Source organism: Hypanus sabinus, chromosome 21 (genome assembly GCF_030144855.1).
Source record: "Hypanus sabinus isolate sHypSab1 chromosome 21, sHypSab1.hap1, whole genome shotgun sequence".
Taxonomy (NCBI): Eukaryota; Metazoa; Chordata; class Chondrichthyes; order Myliobatiformes; family Dasyatidae; genus Hypanus; species Hypanus sabinus.
In genome coordinates, this window is record NC_082726.1 from 18,857,360 (window position 1) to 18,877,198 (window position 19,839).

Consider the following 19,839-nt stretch of genomic DNA (forward strand, 5'->3'; position numbering starts at 1 on the left):
AATGTTACAGCAATATGGGATCCTGGTCAGACCCCAGTTGGTGTACTGTACTCAGTTCTGGTCGCCTCACTACAGGAAGGATGCGGAAACCATAGGAAGGATGCAGAGGAGATTTACAAGGATGTTCCCTGGATTGGGGAGCATGCCTTATGAGAATAGGTTGAGTGAACTCGGCCTTTTCTCCTTGGAGTGATGAAGGATGAGAGGTGACCTGATAGAGGTGTATAAAATGAGGAGAGGCATTGATTATGTGGATAGTCAGAGGCTTCTTCCCAGGGCTGAAATGGCTAACACGAGTGGGCACAGTTTTAAGGTGCTTGGAAGTAGGAACAGAGGAAAGTCAGGGGTAAGTACTTTTTTTAAAAATGCAGAGAGTGGTGAGTGCATGGAATGGGCTGCTGGCGACGGTGATGGAGGCGGATACGATAGAGTCTTTTAAGAGACTCCTGGATAGGCACATGGAGCTTGGAAAAACAGAGGGCTATGGGTAACCTAAGTAATTTCTAAAGTAAGAACATGTCTGGCACAGCATTGAGGGCTGAAGGGCCTGTATTGTGCCATAGGCTTTCTATGTTTTTATGTTTTAATGAGGAAGAAATGTGATCTAAGTGACATTGACTATGGAATGATTAATAGTGCCAGACAGAGTGGTTTGAGTACCTCAGAAACCGCTGATCTCCTGTGATTTTCACGCACAATAGTCTCTAAAGCAGGGGTTCCCAACCTTTTGTTTTTATGCCATAGACCCCGACCGTTAACCCAGAGGTCTGTGGATCCCAGGCTAGGAAACCCTGCTCTAGAGTTTATAAAAATGGTGCAAAAAGCCCAAAAAAAATATATATCTAATGAGTGGGAATTATGTGGGCAAAAACACTTTGTTAATGAGAGAAGTCAGAGGAGAATGGCCAGACTGGTTCAAGCTGACAGGAAGGTGACAACAACTTAAATAATCACACATTACAACAGTGGTGTACAGAAGAGCATCTCTGAATGCACAACACATTGAACCTTGAATTGGATGGGCTACAGCAGCAGAAGACCATGAGCATACAATCAGTGGCACTATACTAGGTACAGGAAGTATTTATTAAAGTGGCCTGAGTGTATATGTAATTGTTCAGTGAATTTTCCAGTAATTGCAGTATAGCGGTTTCAGTATTTTTCTAAAAGCATCTTAGTTTTCTGTAGCAGGGATCATGCCATTTGAATCTGGCTATTTTATATTTTAATTGTTATCTATGGAACTTTATTTATAAAAGTATGAAACAACCACTAACTAATTTTTCCTTTGTCTTTCTTTGATTGTTCTTGTAACACTTAATAAAACAGCCATAAGCAACAAGTTTTATACCTCATTCTTGACTTCAGATGAACCTCTGGACTGCAAAAACAGCAGGCTCCAACAGATGTTAACTGCTTCTCTTCCTACAGATGCAGCCTGACCCGTTTCCATTCTAGACCTATTGGGTCCAATCTTGCTTTCCACGGGAAATTTGCAAAGAAATGGAATACCAAGGCCATCTTCTAATACACAAACCATGCCCGATCCACCATGCCATATTTACTGCCAACTGCATGAGCATCGCTGCAGAATATTTTAGAATAAAATTAAATGAGCTTTCTAATAGCCGCTTGTTGAATAGACAGAAAGCAAAACTATTTTAATAATGAAGGATGCACATGAGCATAGCTGGATTTCAACTGAGAAGTGAAATTCCAGGCAGTATTCTTGATTGGCTCCAGTCTCTATTCTGCACTCTTCAACAACTGGATGAGCTGCAACAGCCTCTTCGTTTTGATAGAGATTTGCCCCACAATGACAGGTTTATAGAAACAATTATAAGAAAAGCAGGAGGATATTTTGATTTAACTGCTTTGGGGAAAAAAACATTGATATCTTTATTACTACACCACTGAAAGGAAGAATTGATATTTTTTCTGGTGGAGAACTGGATGGTTGTAAACTAAAGTATGCTCAACATTTATAAATCAATAGATTTTTTTGTTCCCAGTTATTGTTAAAGAACTATATAGCAGCAATCCTTTCTAAATGAATGACCTGTAATTAACTTAATAGCTTAGGTTTTAAATAACATTCAATAATTATAATGTACACTTGCTGAATGGTGTCCTTTCAAAACATTAATCATTAGAATGTTTTAATGAAAAGGAAAATAATATTCAAATTGAAATGAAGAAAAAATTTTGTCCACTGCATTGACTACATGTTGCTGATGAGAGATTTCATTATCTAACTACCATAAAGTGGTTTGCAAATAAGTAACTTTTAAAGCAGTCAACATGGCTTCTTGTTATAATTTATGGTTCTCAGTTATTGATAAGGTTTGGCATGGCACATGAAACAAAGTTTCACACGGATGGCACGCCAGCAGCTAGGTTTCATTTGGAGTTTGAGGAGATTTGGTACATCACCAAAGATCCTTGCAAATGTTCACAGATGTGCAGTGGAGAGTATTTTGCCTGGTATGAGGGCTCCAATGTACAGGATCAATAGAGAGTTGTAGATCCAGACAGTTCCATTATGGGCTCAGCCATCTCTGCCATCACAGACATCTTCAAAAGGCTTCAAGAAGACGGCATCCATTGTTATGGACCCTCACCATCCAAGATGTGACTTCTTTTCATTAGGAAGGAGGCAAGGGAACCAGAAGACCCTGCTATTTCTCTTTTTGCTTTCTTCTTTTTTTATTACATACATGTGTGCGCCACTTAACATCCATTCGGGCAAAGTCCGATCGCATATACGTCCGTAGTCCCGATTGGAGAACGTGACATAGTGGATGTAACTAATCTCGTGCATCTCGAGTGTAGTAGCCTTATCTCTGTTTAATTTTCTTTTGAAAATATTACTGTAAAGTGCAACGTGGCTTCCAAACGCAACAAAACCACTCCTAGTGATAGCAGTAGCAAGAGGCAAAGTATATAATACAGTGTTTGCACAACATCCGATTTTACAGAATGTATCGTGGACGTTAAGCAATGCATACCTGTATTGCACTATCCCGCTGCCACAAAACAACAAATATCACAACATATACTCAATGGCCACTGAAATATTAGTTATTTCCTGCACCCAATAGTCACCTAATAGTACGTTGCCCATCCACTTCAAGATTCGACATGTTGTGCATTCTGAAGATTGTTGTTGTAATGTGAGTTATTTCAGTTACTGTCTCCTTGAACCAGTCTGGCCACTCTGCGCTGATCTCTTTTATCCACAGTGCTGCCATTTACTGGATATCTTTTTTTTTTGTTTTTCACACCATTCTCTGTAAACTCTAGAGACTGTTGTGTATGAAAATCCCAGGAGGTCAACAGTTTCTGAGATACTCAAACCACCCTGTCTGGCACCATTAATCATTCCATGGTCAAAGTCGCTTAGACCACATTTCTTCCCCATTCTGATATCTGGTCCAAACAACAACTGAACCGCTTGACCATGTCTGCATACTTTCATGCAGTGAATTGCTGCTACGATTGGTTGATTAGATATTAGCATTAAAGAGCAGATGTACAAGAGGTACCTAATAAAGAGTGTATGTCAGTAATAATAAATAAACATGATTCTGATTCTCTCAGTGGTGAGTCAAAGTACAGAACAGATTCTACAAAACAAGGGAACTCTGGACCGTCTTGGCATGTGACACTAAATCCAGCAAGTTCCCACATGCTAGCCTCAGCTCACCATACCCGTACTGTTATGCAGTACAGAAACGGGCCCTTCACCAACTCTTCCAAGCTGTCTAAGGTGCCTTTCCGATACAGTCCCAGTTGCCTGCAGTTGGCCCATATCCCTCGAAACCTTTCCCCATTCAAATGTTTTCAACATGTTGTACCGCCTCTACCATCTTCATAAACTTGTTCCACGAACCCACCATTCTCTGCGTGCAAAAGCTTCTCCACAGGTCTCTCTTAAGTGTTCCTCCTCTTGTCTTAAATCTACATCCACCATTCCTAGACTTCCCGATGCTGGGAAAAAGACTGAGAGCATCCACTTATCCATGGCCCTCAATTTCATAAAACTTAAAAATGTGACACGTGCAATTCCACCCACCTGCTGCCAAGGTGTTCCCAGCCATCCAGAAGGTGGCCAACGCGCTGACCATGCATCCTCTTCTGTGCTGGGGTTGGAATTCCGAAAAATAGGAGAATATGACTGGTATAGAACCTCCAACACTACAGATGCAAACAGAATTAGATTATTACAATGTCCATCCACGTGCAAGGATACAGGCCAACGCTGGGATACAAGCAGGCTCCGCTTTTACAGATGTACATATATTTAGCCCACAAGTCAAAGATTACACATAGCTTGGCCAGACTGGTTCAAGCTGACAAGGTGACAGTAACTTGTATAACTACACATTACAACAGTGGTGTTCAGAAGAGCATCTCTGAACAGACAGCACGTCTAATCTTGAAGTGGATGGGCAACAGCAGAAGACCACAAATGTACACTCAGTGACCACTTCATTAGGTGCAGGAAATTCCTCATATTTAAGTGGCCACTTGTCACCTGCCACACCTCCCCAGTGTTGTAACGAATGACGAGAGCCAATTAACATGAACATTTATTTACGCCTTCCCTTGCCCCATTACAACAGTACAGAATCAAGCTCAGTGTCTGGGTTGATGTATCGGTGGATGTTCCATTGCTTAATAGAGTATCACTGCACAAGTATCAATAGAAGAGCTTGTTTAACAATTTCCACAGCAACTCTCTTAAGTGGATTCCCGTGGTGAAACTGGTGGCGTCTGATTACCAGGAAGGTTGCACAGAAATAGGTTTTGTTTCAAGACTGCCTCATGTTTGAATTTATTAACATATGGGAACTAGCTTGTATGTATGGGTGTCCACAAGTCAGGCATTTGTAAGCCAGGGAGGGTCTATATAATGAGTACATCTAAAACAGCCAGAATGCCTTTGATCTAAGTCAGATTTTACAATCCAAACGTGTTATACAGTCTCCTGTTCCTTCATGGACATAAAACTTCCAGGGATCATTTTGGAGCAAGACAGAGAAGTTCCTGCTGGTTTTCTGTCCAATACTTATCCCCCTACCAATATCACATTTTTCTCATCACTTCCTCATTGTTGTTCCTGTGATCTTGCGCATGTTGCCTGCCATGTTGCAAGAGTGACTGCTTCAGTACGGGCTGTAATATGCACTGGAATATCTTGAGGTTGAGAAAAATGTTGACAGTGCACCCACTCCCAGTGACAGAGATCTTGATTGAATCCTGACCACTGCTATTCTCTGCATGGAGTTGGCACATTGACCTTGTGACTGTATGGGACCCTACCCCCAGTTCTGTAGTTTCTTCCAAAATTCCAAAGATGTGCAATAGGCTGGTAGGTTAGCTGGCCGGTGTAAATTGCACCTTGTGTGTGGATGAGTGGTAGAATCTGGAGAATCTGGAGGGGTTGATGAAAATGTGGGGAGAATAAAATAGGATGATCTTCTCCCAAGATGTGTTACTCTATAACTCGTAAGGCAAAAGATTCTGAACATCTGCTTTAGTAGACGAGACATATGGTCTTTTACATTGTTACGTACTCGTGACACATGACAGTGGTACCCTTGTCACGTGACTGGGGTTGAAGCTATACTGGACTTGAGGTAATGGTCTTGTGATGGTGGAGTGATGTCATTTTCCCGCCAGTAGAGATCATGTGACAGGTTTTTTTTAAACAGGGTATTAAAGGGGGACCCCCTCCCTTTGAGGAGTGGCAGTTCGTGGCGGGACTTGCCATGTTGACTTCATGCCACTGCGTGATTTAATGTGAGGACGCAGTTTAGTTGAAGGATGAAGTTTTTATCTAATGCCTAAAGTTTAAAAGGTCATTGCCAGCAGTTTTTTTTTACAATACTGCTAGTTGAGAATCAGGGGAGAGTGAAGATCGGAGTTCAGGAGTTAAAGATCGAGGAGAATCGATTTTCGATGGTGAAACAGGTTCGACCTTGTTTAATCCTTATTCGGAAGGAATTCGTTGACTGTTCTTGTGTTAATCTCTGCGGGATAGCAGAAACGATTGAGGACAGTGTGATAAAGGAAAGGTCAGTGCCTTTAAGCCGTTTCGTTTCGTTTCATAAACTCTTCGTGGGAGAAGTTCGATGTCGGGGATCAAAGCAAAACGAGGTGAAAAAGAATTTAAATCGTCTTAAAAAGTCTCTCCTTTTAAATGGACTGCGAGCATTTTTGAACTTTTGGCAACACTACTTTAAAGAACTGTTCTTGCAACATCGCTTTAAGGACTGTTTAAGCTGCCGCACAGCAGCTGATTTCCAGTTACGTTAGTGTTTGTTTACTTTTGGGGGGTTTGTTTTCAGTGTTTAATAAATGTGTTATTTGTTATATAAACCCTTGCCTAACTCATATATTTATTGTTGCCTGAATACGTAACAACATCAAGTTTAAATTCCATCTAAACTTTGCACAGTGGCAAGTTTATGGCCTGTAATAATGTAGGATTAATGCAAAATGGTGTAGACTCAGTGGGCCAGAGGGCCTGTAGATTTCTATAACTATATAGGCAACGACTATTTGTCGTGCAGGATTCCCTAAAGGTTAATTTGCAGGTTGAGTCAGTGAAGAGGAAGGCAAATGCAATGTTAGCATTCATTTCTGGAGGACTAGAATATGAAAGGATGTAATGTTGAGGCTTTTTAAGGCACTGGTGAGGCCTCACGGAATACAGTACTGAGAACAGGTTTGGCCCCTTAATTAAGAAAGAATTTGCTGACATTGGAGAGGGTGCAAAGGAAGTTCACAGAAATGATTCTGGAAACTAAAGGTTTATCGTCTGAGAAGTAATTGATGGCTCTGGGCCTTTACTTGCTGGAATTTAGAAGAATGGGGGGGTGGGATCTCATTGAAACCTATCAATTGCTGAAAGGATTGAGTGGATGTGGAGAGGATGTTTGCTATCGTGGGGGGAAGTCTAGAACAAGAGGACACAGACTCAGAATAGAGGGATGTCCATTTAGAAAGTAGATGATGAGGAATTTCTTTAGCCAGAAGGTGACAAGTCCTATATAGCTGTAACATTACTTCTCGGCTCTTAAACTCAATCCTACGACTGATGAAGGCCAATGCACCGTATGCCTTCTTAACCACAGAGTCAACCTGCGCAGCAGCTTTGAGTGTCCTTTGGACTCGGACCCTAAGATCCCTCTGATCCTCCACACTGCCAGGAGGTAAGTTTAAGGTCTGGCTGCTGAAGCTGTGCCAGTTTGGAAGTACTGTCACAACATTTAAGCACCATCTGTACTAGCATATGAACGCCTTTCCATATTAATCTCATTACCAGCTCTTCTTCATAGCAGGCTACACATAAAGAGGTTGCAATGGGATCAACATGGACAGGTACTTGATCGTGCGACCATGGTGGGCCACCGCAATGCCAAAGCAGCACAGAGGAAGAGTGACAAGATTCAGGCAGGTACAAGAGAGACTGGAAATTTACACTCGGTTTTATTGTTATTTCATGCTCGTTATTTCTTGCTATTTATTTATATCTACATTTGCACAGTTTGTTTATTGTTAACAGTTCCTGATGTTTACAGTTCTATAGATTTGCTAAGTATGCCCGCAGAGAAAGAATCTCAGGAACACGTACAACATGCGGGAGGAGCTCAACGGGTCGGGCAGCATCCGTGGAAACGAGCTGTCAACGTTTTGGAACTCCAGATCCAGCATATTATCCTCTGCAACTTCTGCCACCTTCAACAGGACCCCACCACTAAGCACATCTTTCCCTCTAACCCTCTCCGCTTTCCACAGGGATCGTTCCCTCCACAACTCCCTGGTCCACAATGTCCCTGCCCACAGATTTCCCACCTGGCACTTATCCCTGCAAGTGTAAGTGCTACACCTGTCCCTACACCTCCTCTCTTACCACCAATCAGGGCCCCAGACAGTCCTTCCAGGTGAGGCAACACTTCACTTGTGAGTCTGTTGGGGTCACCTATTGCATCCGGTGCTCCCAGTGCGGTCTCCTCTACATCGGCGAGACCCGATGCAGACTGGGGGACCGCTTCGTCGAGGGCCTCCACTCCGTCCGCCACAACAGATCTCCCGGTTGCCACCCACTTCAACTCTGCTTCAAATTCCCATTCGGATATGTCCATACATGGCCTCCTCTACTGCCATGATGAGGCCAAACTCAGGTTGGAGTCTACAACACCTCATATACCGTCTGGGTAGTCTCCAGCCCCTTGGCATGAACATCAAATTCTCCAACTTCCGGTAATTCCCTCCTTCTCCCTTCCCCCATCCCAGTTTCACTCTGCCTCCTCCTCCAGCTGCCTATCACCTCTTTCATGATTCTGCCTTCTACAACCCATAGTGCTTTCCCCTTACATTCCTTCTTCACCTCTCCTGCCTATCCCCTCCCTGCTTCCCCACCCCCACCCCTTGATCTTTTCTCTTATTGGTTTGACCCCTGCAAAAATCACAAAAATCACTTCTTAAAATCACAACTTTGTTTTAAGTTAAAAGTTAACTATTACTCATGAGGTTCAGCCTCTGGATCATCACTGGTACACAGATGTTTCACACAGACAAATTTGAAATGTACTAGGTAGATGCACTATAGGCTTAAATCCAAATCTTTATACCAGGAATCTCCAGGCATCAATGTCTGGTGAGGAGAGTGTGTATAAAGGGAGACTGGGGAAAGAGCACCATACAGTGAAAGACCTGGCAAGAGGAGATACACATGGCAAGATAATAACAGGAAACAGTAAACCACTATTCTTTAACAAAACCCACTATTCTCATTCTGTTAACAAGCTGTACGATGTTTAATATGTGAAATGACTTTCCTCAAGAAACTCCATTTATACTTTCTCAGGGGGAATTAAAAAGGACTTGAACGATCTGATATGCATTTCATAACCAAACCTGCTGAACACCAATTACGAGATTTGACTCCCATTTTGAATTCCCACCCTAAGTTTATTGGTTAAAAAAGGAACAGATTATAAAGACTCAAACCTTCAGGAACCATAAAAGGGAGTTGCCTCAGGTTATAAACAATTCATCACTCAGAGTACTTAGACTATATCAAGGAGGGACACGTGACACAAGGAGAGGGTGGACATACTTGGGTTGTTTTCTCTGGAGAGGTGGAGGCCAAGAGGAAACCCGTCAGAAGTACATTAAAGATTATGAGAAGCATACATCAAGAAGACTGTCAGTATTCTTTTTCCCCAGGGTTAAAATGAACATCATCATAGTAAAGTACAACACAGAAACAGGCCCTTTGGCCCATCTTGTCTGTAATGAACCATTTAAACTGCCAACTCCCATCGACCCGCACTGGGACCAGAGGCCTCCATACCCCTACTATCTATGAACCTACTGAAACTTCTCTTAAGTGTTGAAATAGAGCTCACAGGCACCACTTTCTCTAGCAGCTCATTCTACACTCTCAACCACCCCCAGAGTGAAGACGTTTCCCCTCATTATCCCCTTAAACTTTTCACCTTTCACCCTTAACTCATGATATCTAGTTCTAGTCTCACCCAACTTTAGTGGAAAAAGCCTGCTTGCACTTACCCCATCTATACCTCTATCAAAGCCCACAACTGTTCACAATGTACATTAATGATCTGGAAGAGGGGATCAAGTGTACTGTATCTCAGTTTGCTGATGATACTAAACTGAACGGAAAAGCAAATAGTGCAGAAGATATGGAGAGATATAGATAGGTTAAGTGAGTGGGCAAGGGCCTGGCAGATGGAGTACAATGCTGGTAAATGTGAGGTCATCCACTTTGAAAGGAAAAACGGCAGAGAGATTATTATTTAAATAGGAAGAAATTGCAACATGCTGCTATGCAGAGGAATGTGCAGAGAGTGTGCTTGTGCACGAATCACAAAAGGTTGATTTGCAGGTGCAGTGGGCTATCAAAAAGGCAAATAGAATATTGGCCTTCATTGCTAGAGGGACTGAACTTAAGAGCAGGGAGGTTATGCTGCAACTATACAGGGTACTGGTGAGGCCGCACCTGGAGTACTGCGTGCAGTTCTGGTCTCCTTACTTGAGGAAGGATATACTGGCTTTGGAGGCGGTGCAAAGGAGGTTCACCAGGTTGATTCCAGAGATGAGGGGGTTAGACTATGAGGAGAGATTGAGTCACCTGGGACTGTAGTCACTGTAATTCATAAGAATGAGAGGAAACAGAAAGTTATGAAAGGGATAGATAAGAAAGAGGCAGGAAAGTTGTTTCCACTGATAGGTGAGACTAGAAATAGCCTCAAGATTCGGCTGGGGGGAGATTTAGGATGGAGATGAGGAGGAACTGCTTGTGCCAGAGAGTGGTGAATCTGTGGAATTCTCTGCCCAATGAAGCAATGGAGACTACCTCAGTAAATATACTTAAGACAAGATTGGATAGATTTTTGCATAGTAGGGAAGTTAAGAGTTATGAGGGAAAAGGCATGTAGGTGGAGATGAGTCCATGGCCAGATCAGCCTTGATCTTATTGAATGGCGGAGCAGACTCGACAGGCCAGATGACCTAATCCTGATACTATTTCTTATGCTCTTATGTTCTTACTCAATACTTGTATTTACAAAGGCCAATGTGTCAAAAGCTTTCTTTACAAGCCTATCTACATGTGACTCCACTTTCAATAAATTATGGACCTGTATTCCCAGATCCCTTTGTTCTACCACACTCGTCAGTGCCCGACCGTTCACCGTGTAAGACGTACCCTGGTTGGTCCTACCGAAGTGTAACACCTCACACTTGTCTGTATTCAATTCCATCTGCCATTTTCCAGCTGGTCCAGATTCCGCTGCAAGCTAGGAGTCTTTCTCACTGTCCACTGTATCCCCAGTCTTGGTGTTATCTGCAACTTTGCTGATCCAGTTAACCACATTATAATCCAGATCATTGATACAGAGGATAAACAACAATGGGCCCATCACTGATCCCTGCAGCACTCCACTAGACACAGCCTCCTGTCAGAGAAGCAGCCACCTACTACGACTCTAATGGCTTCTCCTACAAAGCCAATGTCTAATCCATTTTACTACCTCATCTTGAATGCCAAGTGACTAAACATTCCAGACCAACCTTCATGCAGAACCTTGTCAAATGCCTTGGTAAAATCCATGTAGACAACATCCACTGCCTTGTCTTCATCAACTTTCCTGGTAACTTCCTCAAAACACTCTGTAAGATTAGCTAGCCATGACCTACCACACATGAAGCCATGTTGACTATCCTTAATCAATACATGTTTATCCAAATACTCATACCCAGTCCCTTAGAATACTTTCCTGATACTGGTATCAGGCTCACCAGCCTATGGTACCTCACTTGTTGCTAATGATGATTTAAGTATCCCTGCTAGGGCTTCAGCAACTTCTGCACTTGCCTCCCACAAAGTCCGAGGGAACACCTTGTCAGACTCGAGGGATTTATCCATCCTAATATGCCTCAGGACAGCAAACACCTCCTCCTCTATAATCTGTATAGGGCCCACGAAGTTGATGCTGCTTTGCTTCACTTCTATAGACTCTGTGTCCATCTCCTGAGTAAATACCGATGCACAAAATTCATTTAAGCTCTCCCCCGTCTGTTTTGGCTCCACACATGGATTCCCATTCTGGTCTTCCAGAGGACCAATTTTGTCCCTTGCAATCCTTTTGCTCTTAACATATCTGTATAATCCCTTGGAATTCTCCTTCACCTTGTCTGCTAGAGAAACCTCATGCCTTCTTTTAGCCCTCCTGATTTCTTTCTTAATTGTTCTCTTGCATTTCTTGTAGTCCACAAACACCCCATTTGTTTCTACTTGCCTACACTTGCTATGCACTTCCTATTTTTTTCTTAACCGGGGCCACAATGTCTCTTGAAAATCAAGGTTACCTGTACCTGGTTATCTTTACCTTTTATTCTGATAGGCACATACAAGTTTTGTATTCTCAAAATTTCACTTTGAAGGCCTCCCACTTACCAAATACACCTTTGCCAGAAAACAGCCTGTCCCTAACCACACTTGCCAGATCCTTTCTGGTAGCATCAAAACTGGCCTTTCTCCAATTTAGACTCTCAACCTGCAAACCAGACCTATCTTTTTGCATATTTACTTTGAAACTAATGTCACTGTGATCACTGACTGCAAAGCGTTCCCCTATACAAACTTCTGTGACCTGCCCCATCTCGGTCCCTAATAGCAGATCAAGTATTGCACACTCTGTCCTTCAAACTTTTAAAAAACTTTCCTGAACTCATTTGACAAATTCTATCCCATCTCATCCTTTTACAATATGGTGGGAATCCAAGACAATACGTGGAAAGTTAAAAATCATCTTCTAGAACAATCTTAAGTTTCTTGCAACAGTCTGCGATCTCTCTACAGATGTGTTCCTCTAAATCCCGCGAACTGTTGTGTGGTCTGTAATATAGTCCCAGTAACATGGTCATACCGTTCTTAGTTCCACCCATAATGCCTCACTAAAGGAGTTCTCCAGTCTGTCCTGACTGACATCGCCATGATATTTTCCGACTAGTTACGCCACCCCATTTAATCCATCCCACTCTGTCACATCTAAAACAACGGAACCCCAGGATATGGAGTGGCCAGCCCTGCCCCTCTTGCAACCAAGTCTCACTAATGGCTACAATATCACAATTCCACATGCTGATCCATCCCAAGCTCATCAGTCTTTCCTATGATACTTCTTGCATTGAAATATACACAGCTTAGAACATTAGTCCCGCCATGATTCCTGACTTTGCCTAAGGTCTTAACAATATGTCTCCACTATTTGTTCTGGCACTCTGGCTCCCACCCCCAGCAACTCTAGTTTAACCCCCCCCCCCCGCCACATCCACTGTGCAGCACTATTAAACCTTCCCACTAGGATATTAGTCCCCTTCCAGTTCAGGTGCAAACTGTCTCTTCTGTACAGGTCCTATCTTCCCTGGAAGAAAGCCCAATGATCATAAAACCTTCTGCCCTCCCTCCTACACCAACTCCTTACCCACATGTTAAAATATATAATTTTCCTATTTCTGGCCTCACTAGCATGTGGCACAGGTGGATTCGTGGAATCATAAACGTTCTCATAAGCTTAATCTTTTGCAGCAGCTTTAGCTTTGCTGCTTTCAGCCCTTGGAACCACAAATCCAGTTTTTCTTTCCAATTACCGTCTCTGACTCCGCACCATGGATCGACCTTCGCCCTGAGGTACTTTTCCATCTCACCAGTGGGATGAACTGGATGTCTTTGCCTTCCAGGTTCCATTCCTTCTTCGTATTATAGAGGTAGGTCTTGCTCTTGTACTCAGAGTAAAAACCTTTGGTTTTCCTCACATTGACCTCCAGCCCCAGTATTCTTGCAGAATCTGTTTAGGATCTGCAAGTTTCACAACCTTGGAAGTTCTGCCCTTTAGCTTCGAACCCAACTCCCTATGCAGAACCTCGTCACTCCTCCTACCCATATCATTGGTATCTACATGGACCATGACCTCTGGCTGTTCACCCTCCCACTTCAGAATGCTGAGGACTCAATCTGAGATGTCCCGGACCCTGGCACCCGGGAGGCAATAGAACATCTGGGAATCCCATTCTCATCCACAGAACCTCCTTTCTGTTCCCCTAACTAACGAACCCCCATCATCACAGCTCACCTCTTCTGTTCCCTTCCCTTCTGTATCAGAGCCAAACTCAGTGCCCAAGACCTGACGGTGTGAATTTCCTCTGCTAGGTTCATCCCCTCCCTCAACAACATCCAAAGTGGTGAATTGAGGGGGATAGTCACAGAGTTACTCTGCACTGACTGTTTAACCCCTTTCCCCTTCCTGACTGTCACCCAGTTTCCTGGATCCTGCAGCTTGGGTGTGACCATCACCTCTTCAGCCTCCTGAATGATCCGGAGTTCATCCAGTTCCAGCTCCAGCTCCTTAGCGCAGACTGTTAGAAGCTGCAGCTGGATGCACTTCTCGCAGTGGCAGCCGTCAGGGACACTGAAGGTCTCCCTGCCTTCCCACATCTCGCAAGAAGAGCATTCAACCATCCTGCCTGACATCTCAACTGTTCTAACTAAACAAATATAAAGAAGGAAGTATCTCCAGATCTAACAGTATCCAATTTACCTTTGTTTGTCTCTTCCTTTTCTCAATACCTAACAAAGCTCATGTTTCTCACTAGTTTTTCAATCATCTTTTGCTGAACTCTTAAATCTCTCTAAACCTTCAGGCTTGCTGCTACTTCTGCTAACTTTACATGTCTCTTCCTCAGATTTTACACCACCTTTAATTTCACTGTGGTAGGATTGCTTTTCCTGTGCAGTTTTGGATATTAAAGGGAATGCTTGTTTTAGTTCTCTAACTGCTAGCCAGTGTCTGCCTGTATCACAGCCTTTGTTGTAGCTTCCCCAAACACCACAGCCAAGCCACTTAAGAGACTTTTACACCTTCATCATTTCTCTCTGGCTTTTGGTTAAGTATCCCCAATTTCAAACAATATGCAATTACTGCATGTTATATTATTCTCTGCAGGGATCCCCTTAACTAATAAACAATTCCTCTTTGCTAAGTACCAGAAATAAAGTTGCACACACGGCGGTGATCGGCCTATTATACCTAGCTGCCCGCACTGCTGTCCTCTCTGTCTCACACCACTTCTTCTTTCCAACTATTTGGTTGATTCACTTTTGGAAGATACTATTGAAAAGGCTTCCATCAGAAGATCCTAAGTCTTATCTTCTCCTTTGTTCAAAGACATTACATCAATTCTCACTTGTGTTGCTTTGCACAGTTCCATACCTTACAAGGATGAGGGCATTAATGCCACTCTCCACATTCCTCCCCGCTTATCCCAACCTTCCGCTTCCCTGCCATTCCCACCACACTACCTTTCCCCAGTCAACGTCCACCTTGTGCCAGGAGCACACCAGAATGTGCCAAGGATGGCCAGGAGGGGGGAATAAAACACAAGTGGAACTGCCACCCAAGATCTCCTCGAAGTGGGGTTAGGCAGGGACTCTGAGGTATGTAACTTCAAATTCAGCTTTGGAACATGGGTTGTAAGGGAGCAGAAGAAAAAAGAGCTTCTACATGATCCCTCGTGCAGCAGTAACTGGTTCTCTCTGCTTCAGCACTCCAAGGATGGACACCTGTAAGCCTAAAGTCCTCCAACATCTCTGCCACACTAGTCTCCAATTACAAAATCTTGGAAAAGATTGCTCACTTCCCAAATCTGGGGAGCCACCTCTCAGCGAAGATTGATACACCATCTTCAGTATACTAGCTTTGAGTAAAAGAATTTTTGTAGATCAAGCATGCAGATCTGGCAGGAAACTAGCAGTCTACAAGGCAGCTGTGACCTCAGCCCTTCTGAAACTTGGACTACCACACATGTTGGATAAAGCCCATCATTGTCTCCACAAAACCTTGCAAAATCACAACCTCACAAGGAGAACATCTCCAACAGTGAAGCCCTGGTTATTCCCAGTTTTTGCTGCAAGTGTTTTTTTTATTGTCTCTGTGTATAATACATGTACTTGTGCATGTGACAATTAGTCCTGTCCTTTACAACACTCTCCCAATACAGACTCACTATTCCGCACACTGTGTGCGATCACCTTGGACAGGGAATAAGTCTCAAGTGTGTGCTTAAACCCGCTGAGGAAAAGGAAGATCTCCACTGCCTCTAAGGCACATGACCACTCAGGGAAGAGGAGCAACATTTGGGATGGCACTGAGAATCTCAAGGCCAAGATCTGGGGAACATAGAGGTGTATATCACCTCATAAACTACCCACCAGTCCCATCAGACACATTCTGCCCCATCTGTGGAAGAGTCTGTGATTTCCACTTTAAACCAACCAGCTTCCTCCAGACCCACGCAACCAGATTAGAAGCCAGTCAATCTTGATGCTGAAGGGACCGCCCAAGAAGAAGCACCTCCAGGAAGCTACAGAAAGTGGCAGGCCCAAGGCAGGCGAGAGAAAAGCAGGAGCCTGGCCCATTACTCACCCAATTCCACTAAAGAATCGCAACACTAGAAACGTCCAGTAATTAGGTGCCAGACTTGATGCAGCTCCACAAACCCCATTCACTGTTAACGAGAGCACAAGAATTCTCTGGCGACCTTTCAGGTCCGCGAGGGCCCCCCACATGTAGCCCCCGATCATCATACCTGCATAGATGGGGAGAAATACTTGTTGTAAGCCTGGGTACAACATACTGTTTGAGGCTTGTATCTTTACCCTGTAGTGCTTCACATTCAATTTTGAAGCACACCGTGAATGCAAGTTTGTACGCAGCAAGATCCAACAAGCAGCAGATGGGCTAAATGATCCAGTAATCCTTTCCTTGCTCTTGGTTATAATTGAAAATCGCAAGCCTGGTCTTTCCAATCAGGACCTCTGATGCTCACTAAGCTGACATCGTAGTGATAGATATGGCTACCTTTAGGTGGGATGCCATTCCAAGAGTAGGCATAAGTTTAGATTATATGCTTGGGTGCAATATTTGAATACAGCCTTTTGTGGTCTCAATAGACAACACAGTAAATATCATCCATGCACTCAATTTGTCCCATCAGAGGAAGATAGTTATGAACTGGGGGGGGGGGGGTGGTCAGTGGGTTAATGTGCGAAAGAGGATTAGGATTTAAAACCTAAAGAGGTAAGCAAAGTAATAAATTGTGCTGATAAGCCCAGACACCCACATGCCATCACATAATGCCAGGCTACTACCTGCTGCCTTGCCTATTTTACTTTGCATTGGCCAATCCCAATTTAGTGTGGCAGCTGGAGTAACAAGGTGAACAGCTGACTAATCACTAAAGTCACTCTTAAGAATACTCCAGTCCTGACGAAGGGTCTCAACCCAAAACGGTGACTGCTTCTTTCTAGGGATGCTGCCCGACCTGCTGAGTTCATCCAGCATTTTTGTACGTCTTGATTTGACCACAGCATCTGCAGTGTACCTTGTGTTGACAGAATACTCCAACCGCTTTCACCCGACTGTCTATCCATATTGATGCTAACTTGAAAGTTAGTCTCAAGCTGGAGATTTATAACATCAGAAAACACAGCAACACGTACAAAATGCTGGAGGAACTCAGCAGGTCAGGCAGCATCTATGGAAAAGAGTAAACGGTCAAAGTTTCAGGCTGAGAATAAAAAGGTGGGAGGAGGGAAAACAGGCCAGTTGGCAGGTGAAGCCAGGTGGGTGGGTAAGGTCATGGGCTGGAGAAGAAAGAATCTGATAGGAAGAGAAGAGGACCCAGGGGGAGAAATAGGCAGGTCAAAAGTAGTAAAAGGTCAGAGTGGGGAATGGGTGGAATTTGTTCACCAGAAGCAGAAATTGATATTCATGCCAACAGGTTGGAGGGTACCCAGACAGAATACAAGGTGTTGCTCCTCCACCCTGAGGGTGGCCTCATCTTGGCACAAGAGGAGGCCATGGACTGACATGTCGGAACGGGAATCAGCATTAAAATGTTTTGTCACCGGGAAGTCCCGCATGTGGTGGATGGTACGGAGGTGCTCAACGAAGCGGTCCCCCCAACGTACGCTGGGTCTCACCGATGTAGAGGAGGCCACATCGGGGGGGGCCAGACACAACAGACGACCCCAGCAGATTCGCAAGCGTTGCCTCACCCGGAAGGATTGTTCAGGACTCTGAAACGAAGTGAGGGAGGTGGTGTATGGGCATGTGTAGCACTTAGCCCGCTTGTAGGGGTAGGTGCCTGGAAGGGAGGGACAACTAGACAAGGGAATCACAGAGGGAGTGATCCCTGTGGAAAGTGGAGGTGGGGGGAGGTAAAGGTATGTTTAGTGGTCTGATCCCTTAGAAATCAAATGTATCTTTGCCATAAGAGTAATCATGAGTAGATTGCTAACAGCAGCACCTAAAACCTAATGAGTGCATGTAATAATGCACAGAGACACTGTATTTACAATCACCAATTATAAATAATGAAAATGATACAACATATGGATAAATATTTAAAAAGGAAACAGCAGGATATTGATTGGTTGCAGACGGCGAGGAGAGATAGCAGACTGAGTTTAATCTCGCCAAATGTGAAGTGTTGCTTTTGGAAGATCACATGCAAAGGGACAGTACATTGCTAAAGGCAAGGTGCTTAAAGGTGTTAATATAGAGCAGGGGCTCCCAAACTGGGATCCATGGACCCCTCAGTTAATGGAAGGTTCCACAACATAAAATAAAAGGTTGGGGACCCCGATATAGAGGGATCTTGGGATCCAATTCCATAACTGGAACAAACAGTGGAAGTATCTGCACTGGCTCATAGGATGGCAAAGGGATTAGGTATATTTGCCTTTATTAGTTGAGGCAATGAGTTCAAGAGTCAGGAAGTTACGCTGCAGATTTGTAAAACTCTAGTTAGGCTGTGTCTGGACTACTGTACTCGGTTCTGGTCACCCAACCACAAGAAGGATATGGAGGCTTTGGAGACCGTGCAGAAGAGGTTTGCCAAGATGAAGTCCAGATTAGAGGGCACATTGCTGTAAGCAGAGGCTGGACAAACCGAGGTTCTTTTCTCTGGAGCAGCAGAGGCTGAAGCGAAATCTGACATAAGTTTATAAGAGGTACAGATAGACAGCCAGTAATCTTTTTCTCAGGGTTGAAATATCTGAGAGCACAGGTCAGGGTACTTCGAGCTTTCTTAAGGGATACAGTTTTTTTTATATAGGATATGATGGATAAGCAGGAATAGGAATGGCCAAAGAAGGAAGGATAAAGTGTAGATGGGTATGTGTGTGTGTGTATGAAGGGGTGAGAAGAGGGAATATGAATGAGAATATGAGTGAAGGGATTTAGAATGTAAGTCTATCGTCTGATCCACACTCCGGAGCACAAGGTGGCGGTAATGCACCATTAAGCTGAGTGCCAACCGCCGTAAAACAAGAAGAAATATCTGATAGAGGGATGAAGTTCAAAAGAGATGACGTGCATTTTAAAAGCACAGAGTGGCGGTGCCTGGAAGGTACTGCTGGGGGTGAGGGGGGCTGTAGCGGAGACAAATACAGCAGAGGCATTTAAGATGCCCTTGGATAGGCACAGGAATGGGCAGAGAAAGGATGGATATGACATCGTGTAAGCAGAAGGGATTAGTTTAGTTAAGCATTTGATTAGATGTTTAATTAGTTCAGCACAACATTGTGGGTGGAAGAGCCTGTTCCTATGTTAGAAATCCGTTGTTTAAAGAAATTGCTTGAAAAATGGATCGTATTGCATAGGATGCAAGCACTTCACTGTTTATACAACCCCAAGGATACAGCAGCTATTCCAAACCAGTTTCCACCCATTGTTCCAATTCTTTACACCATCCCTCCAGCCTCTTCTAATGAAAAAGAGCCACCAACTTAACTTCAAATAATGTTTTGACTTAAGTGATGTACATCTAGCTGACAAACAACAAGAAATGTTACCATCAAGAGCATCAATAAAAAGTACTAATTAGATCAGTAACCTTCCACACACAGCTTAAAGGAATTGCTAGCATCTGGTAAGAGAATGCAGCATCCCTGAAAAAAGCTGCAACACACTGAATACTGAAACCCATTGTTTCCCTCACAGATTTTATAACGATTCTATTTTTTTCCACTTTTCTTCTAACTTCAGATTTCAACTTTTTCGAAATAAAGAATGCAAGGCATTGCGGAGAGGAGTTACACTGGAGGAAAGATGCCTCAGCAAGTCAGGTGGCATTGTGGAGGAAGAGAGGCAGAGTTATCATTTCAGAACAATGTGATCTTCCTATCAGAACTAGAAGAAAAATTCTAAGAAGGGTTATCAATCCAAGATATCCTCT

The 19,839-nt window shown here is 43.6% G+C and overlaps 1 protein-coding gene across 3 annotated transcripts in view; it reads right to left on the reverse strand.

Moving 5' to 3' along the window:
- Nucleotides 1-19,839, reverse strand: part of sv2 (synaptic vesicle glycoprotein 2) — a 99,918-nt gene that overhangs the window by 45,324 nt on the left and 34,755 nt on the right. For all 3 annotated transcript variants that reach the window (XM_059946084.1, XM_059946086.1, XM_059946085.1), the window contains 2 exons: nucleotides 16,023-16,185; nucleotides 4,076-4,197 (listed from right to left, as the gene is read on the reverse strand). In XM_059946084.1, the coding sequence (XP_059802067.1) occupies nucleotides 4,076-4,197; nucleotides 16,023-16,185 (285 nt within the window). The remainder of the gene's footprint in view (nucleotides 1-4,075; nucleotides 4,198-16,022; nucleotides 16,186-19,839) is intronic.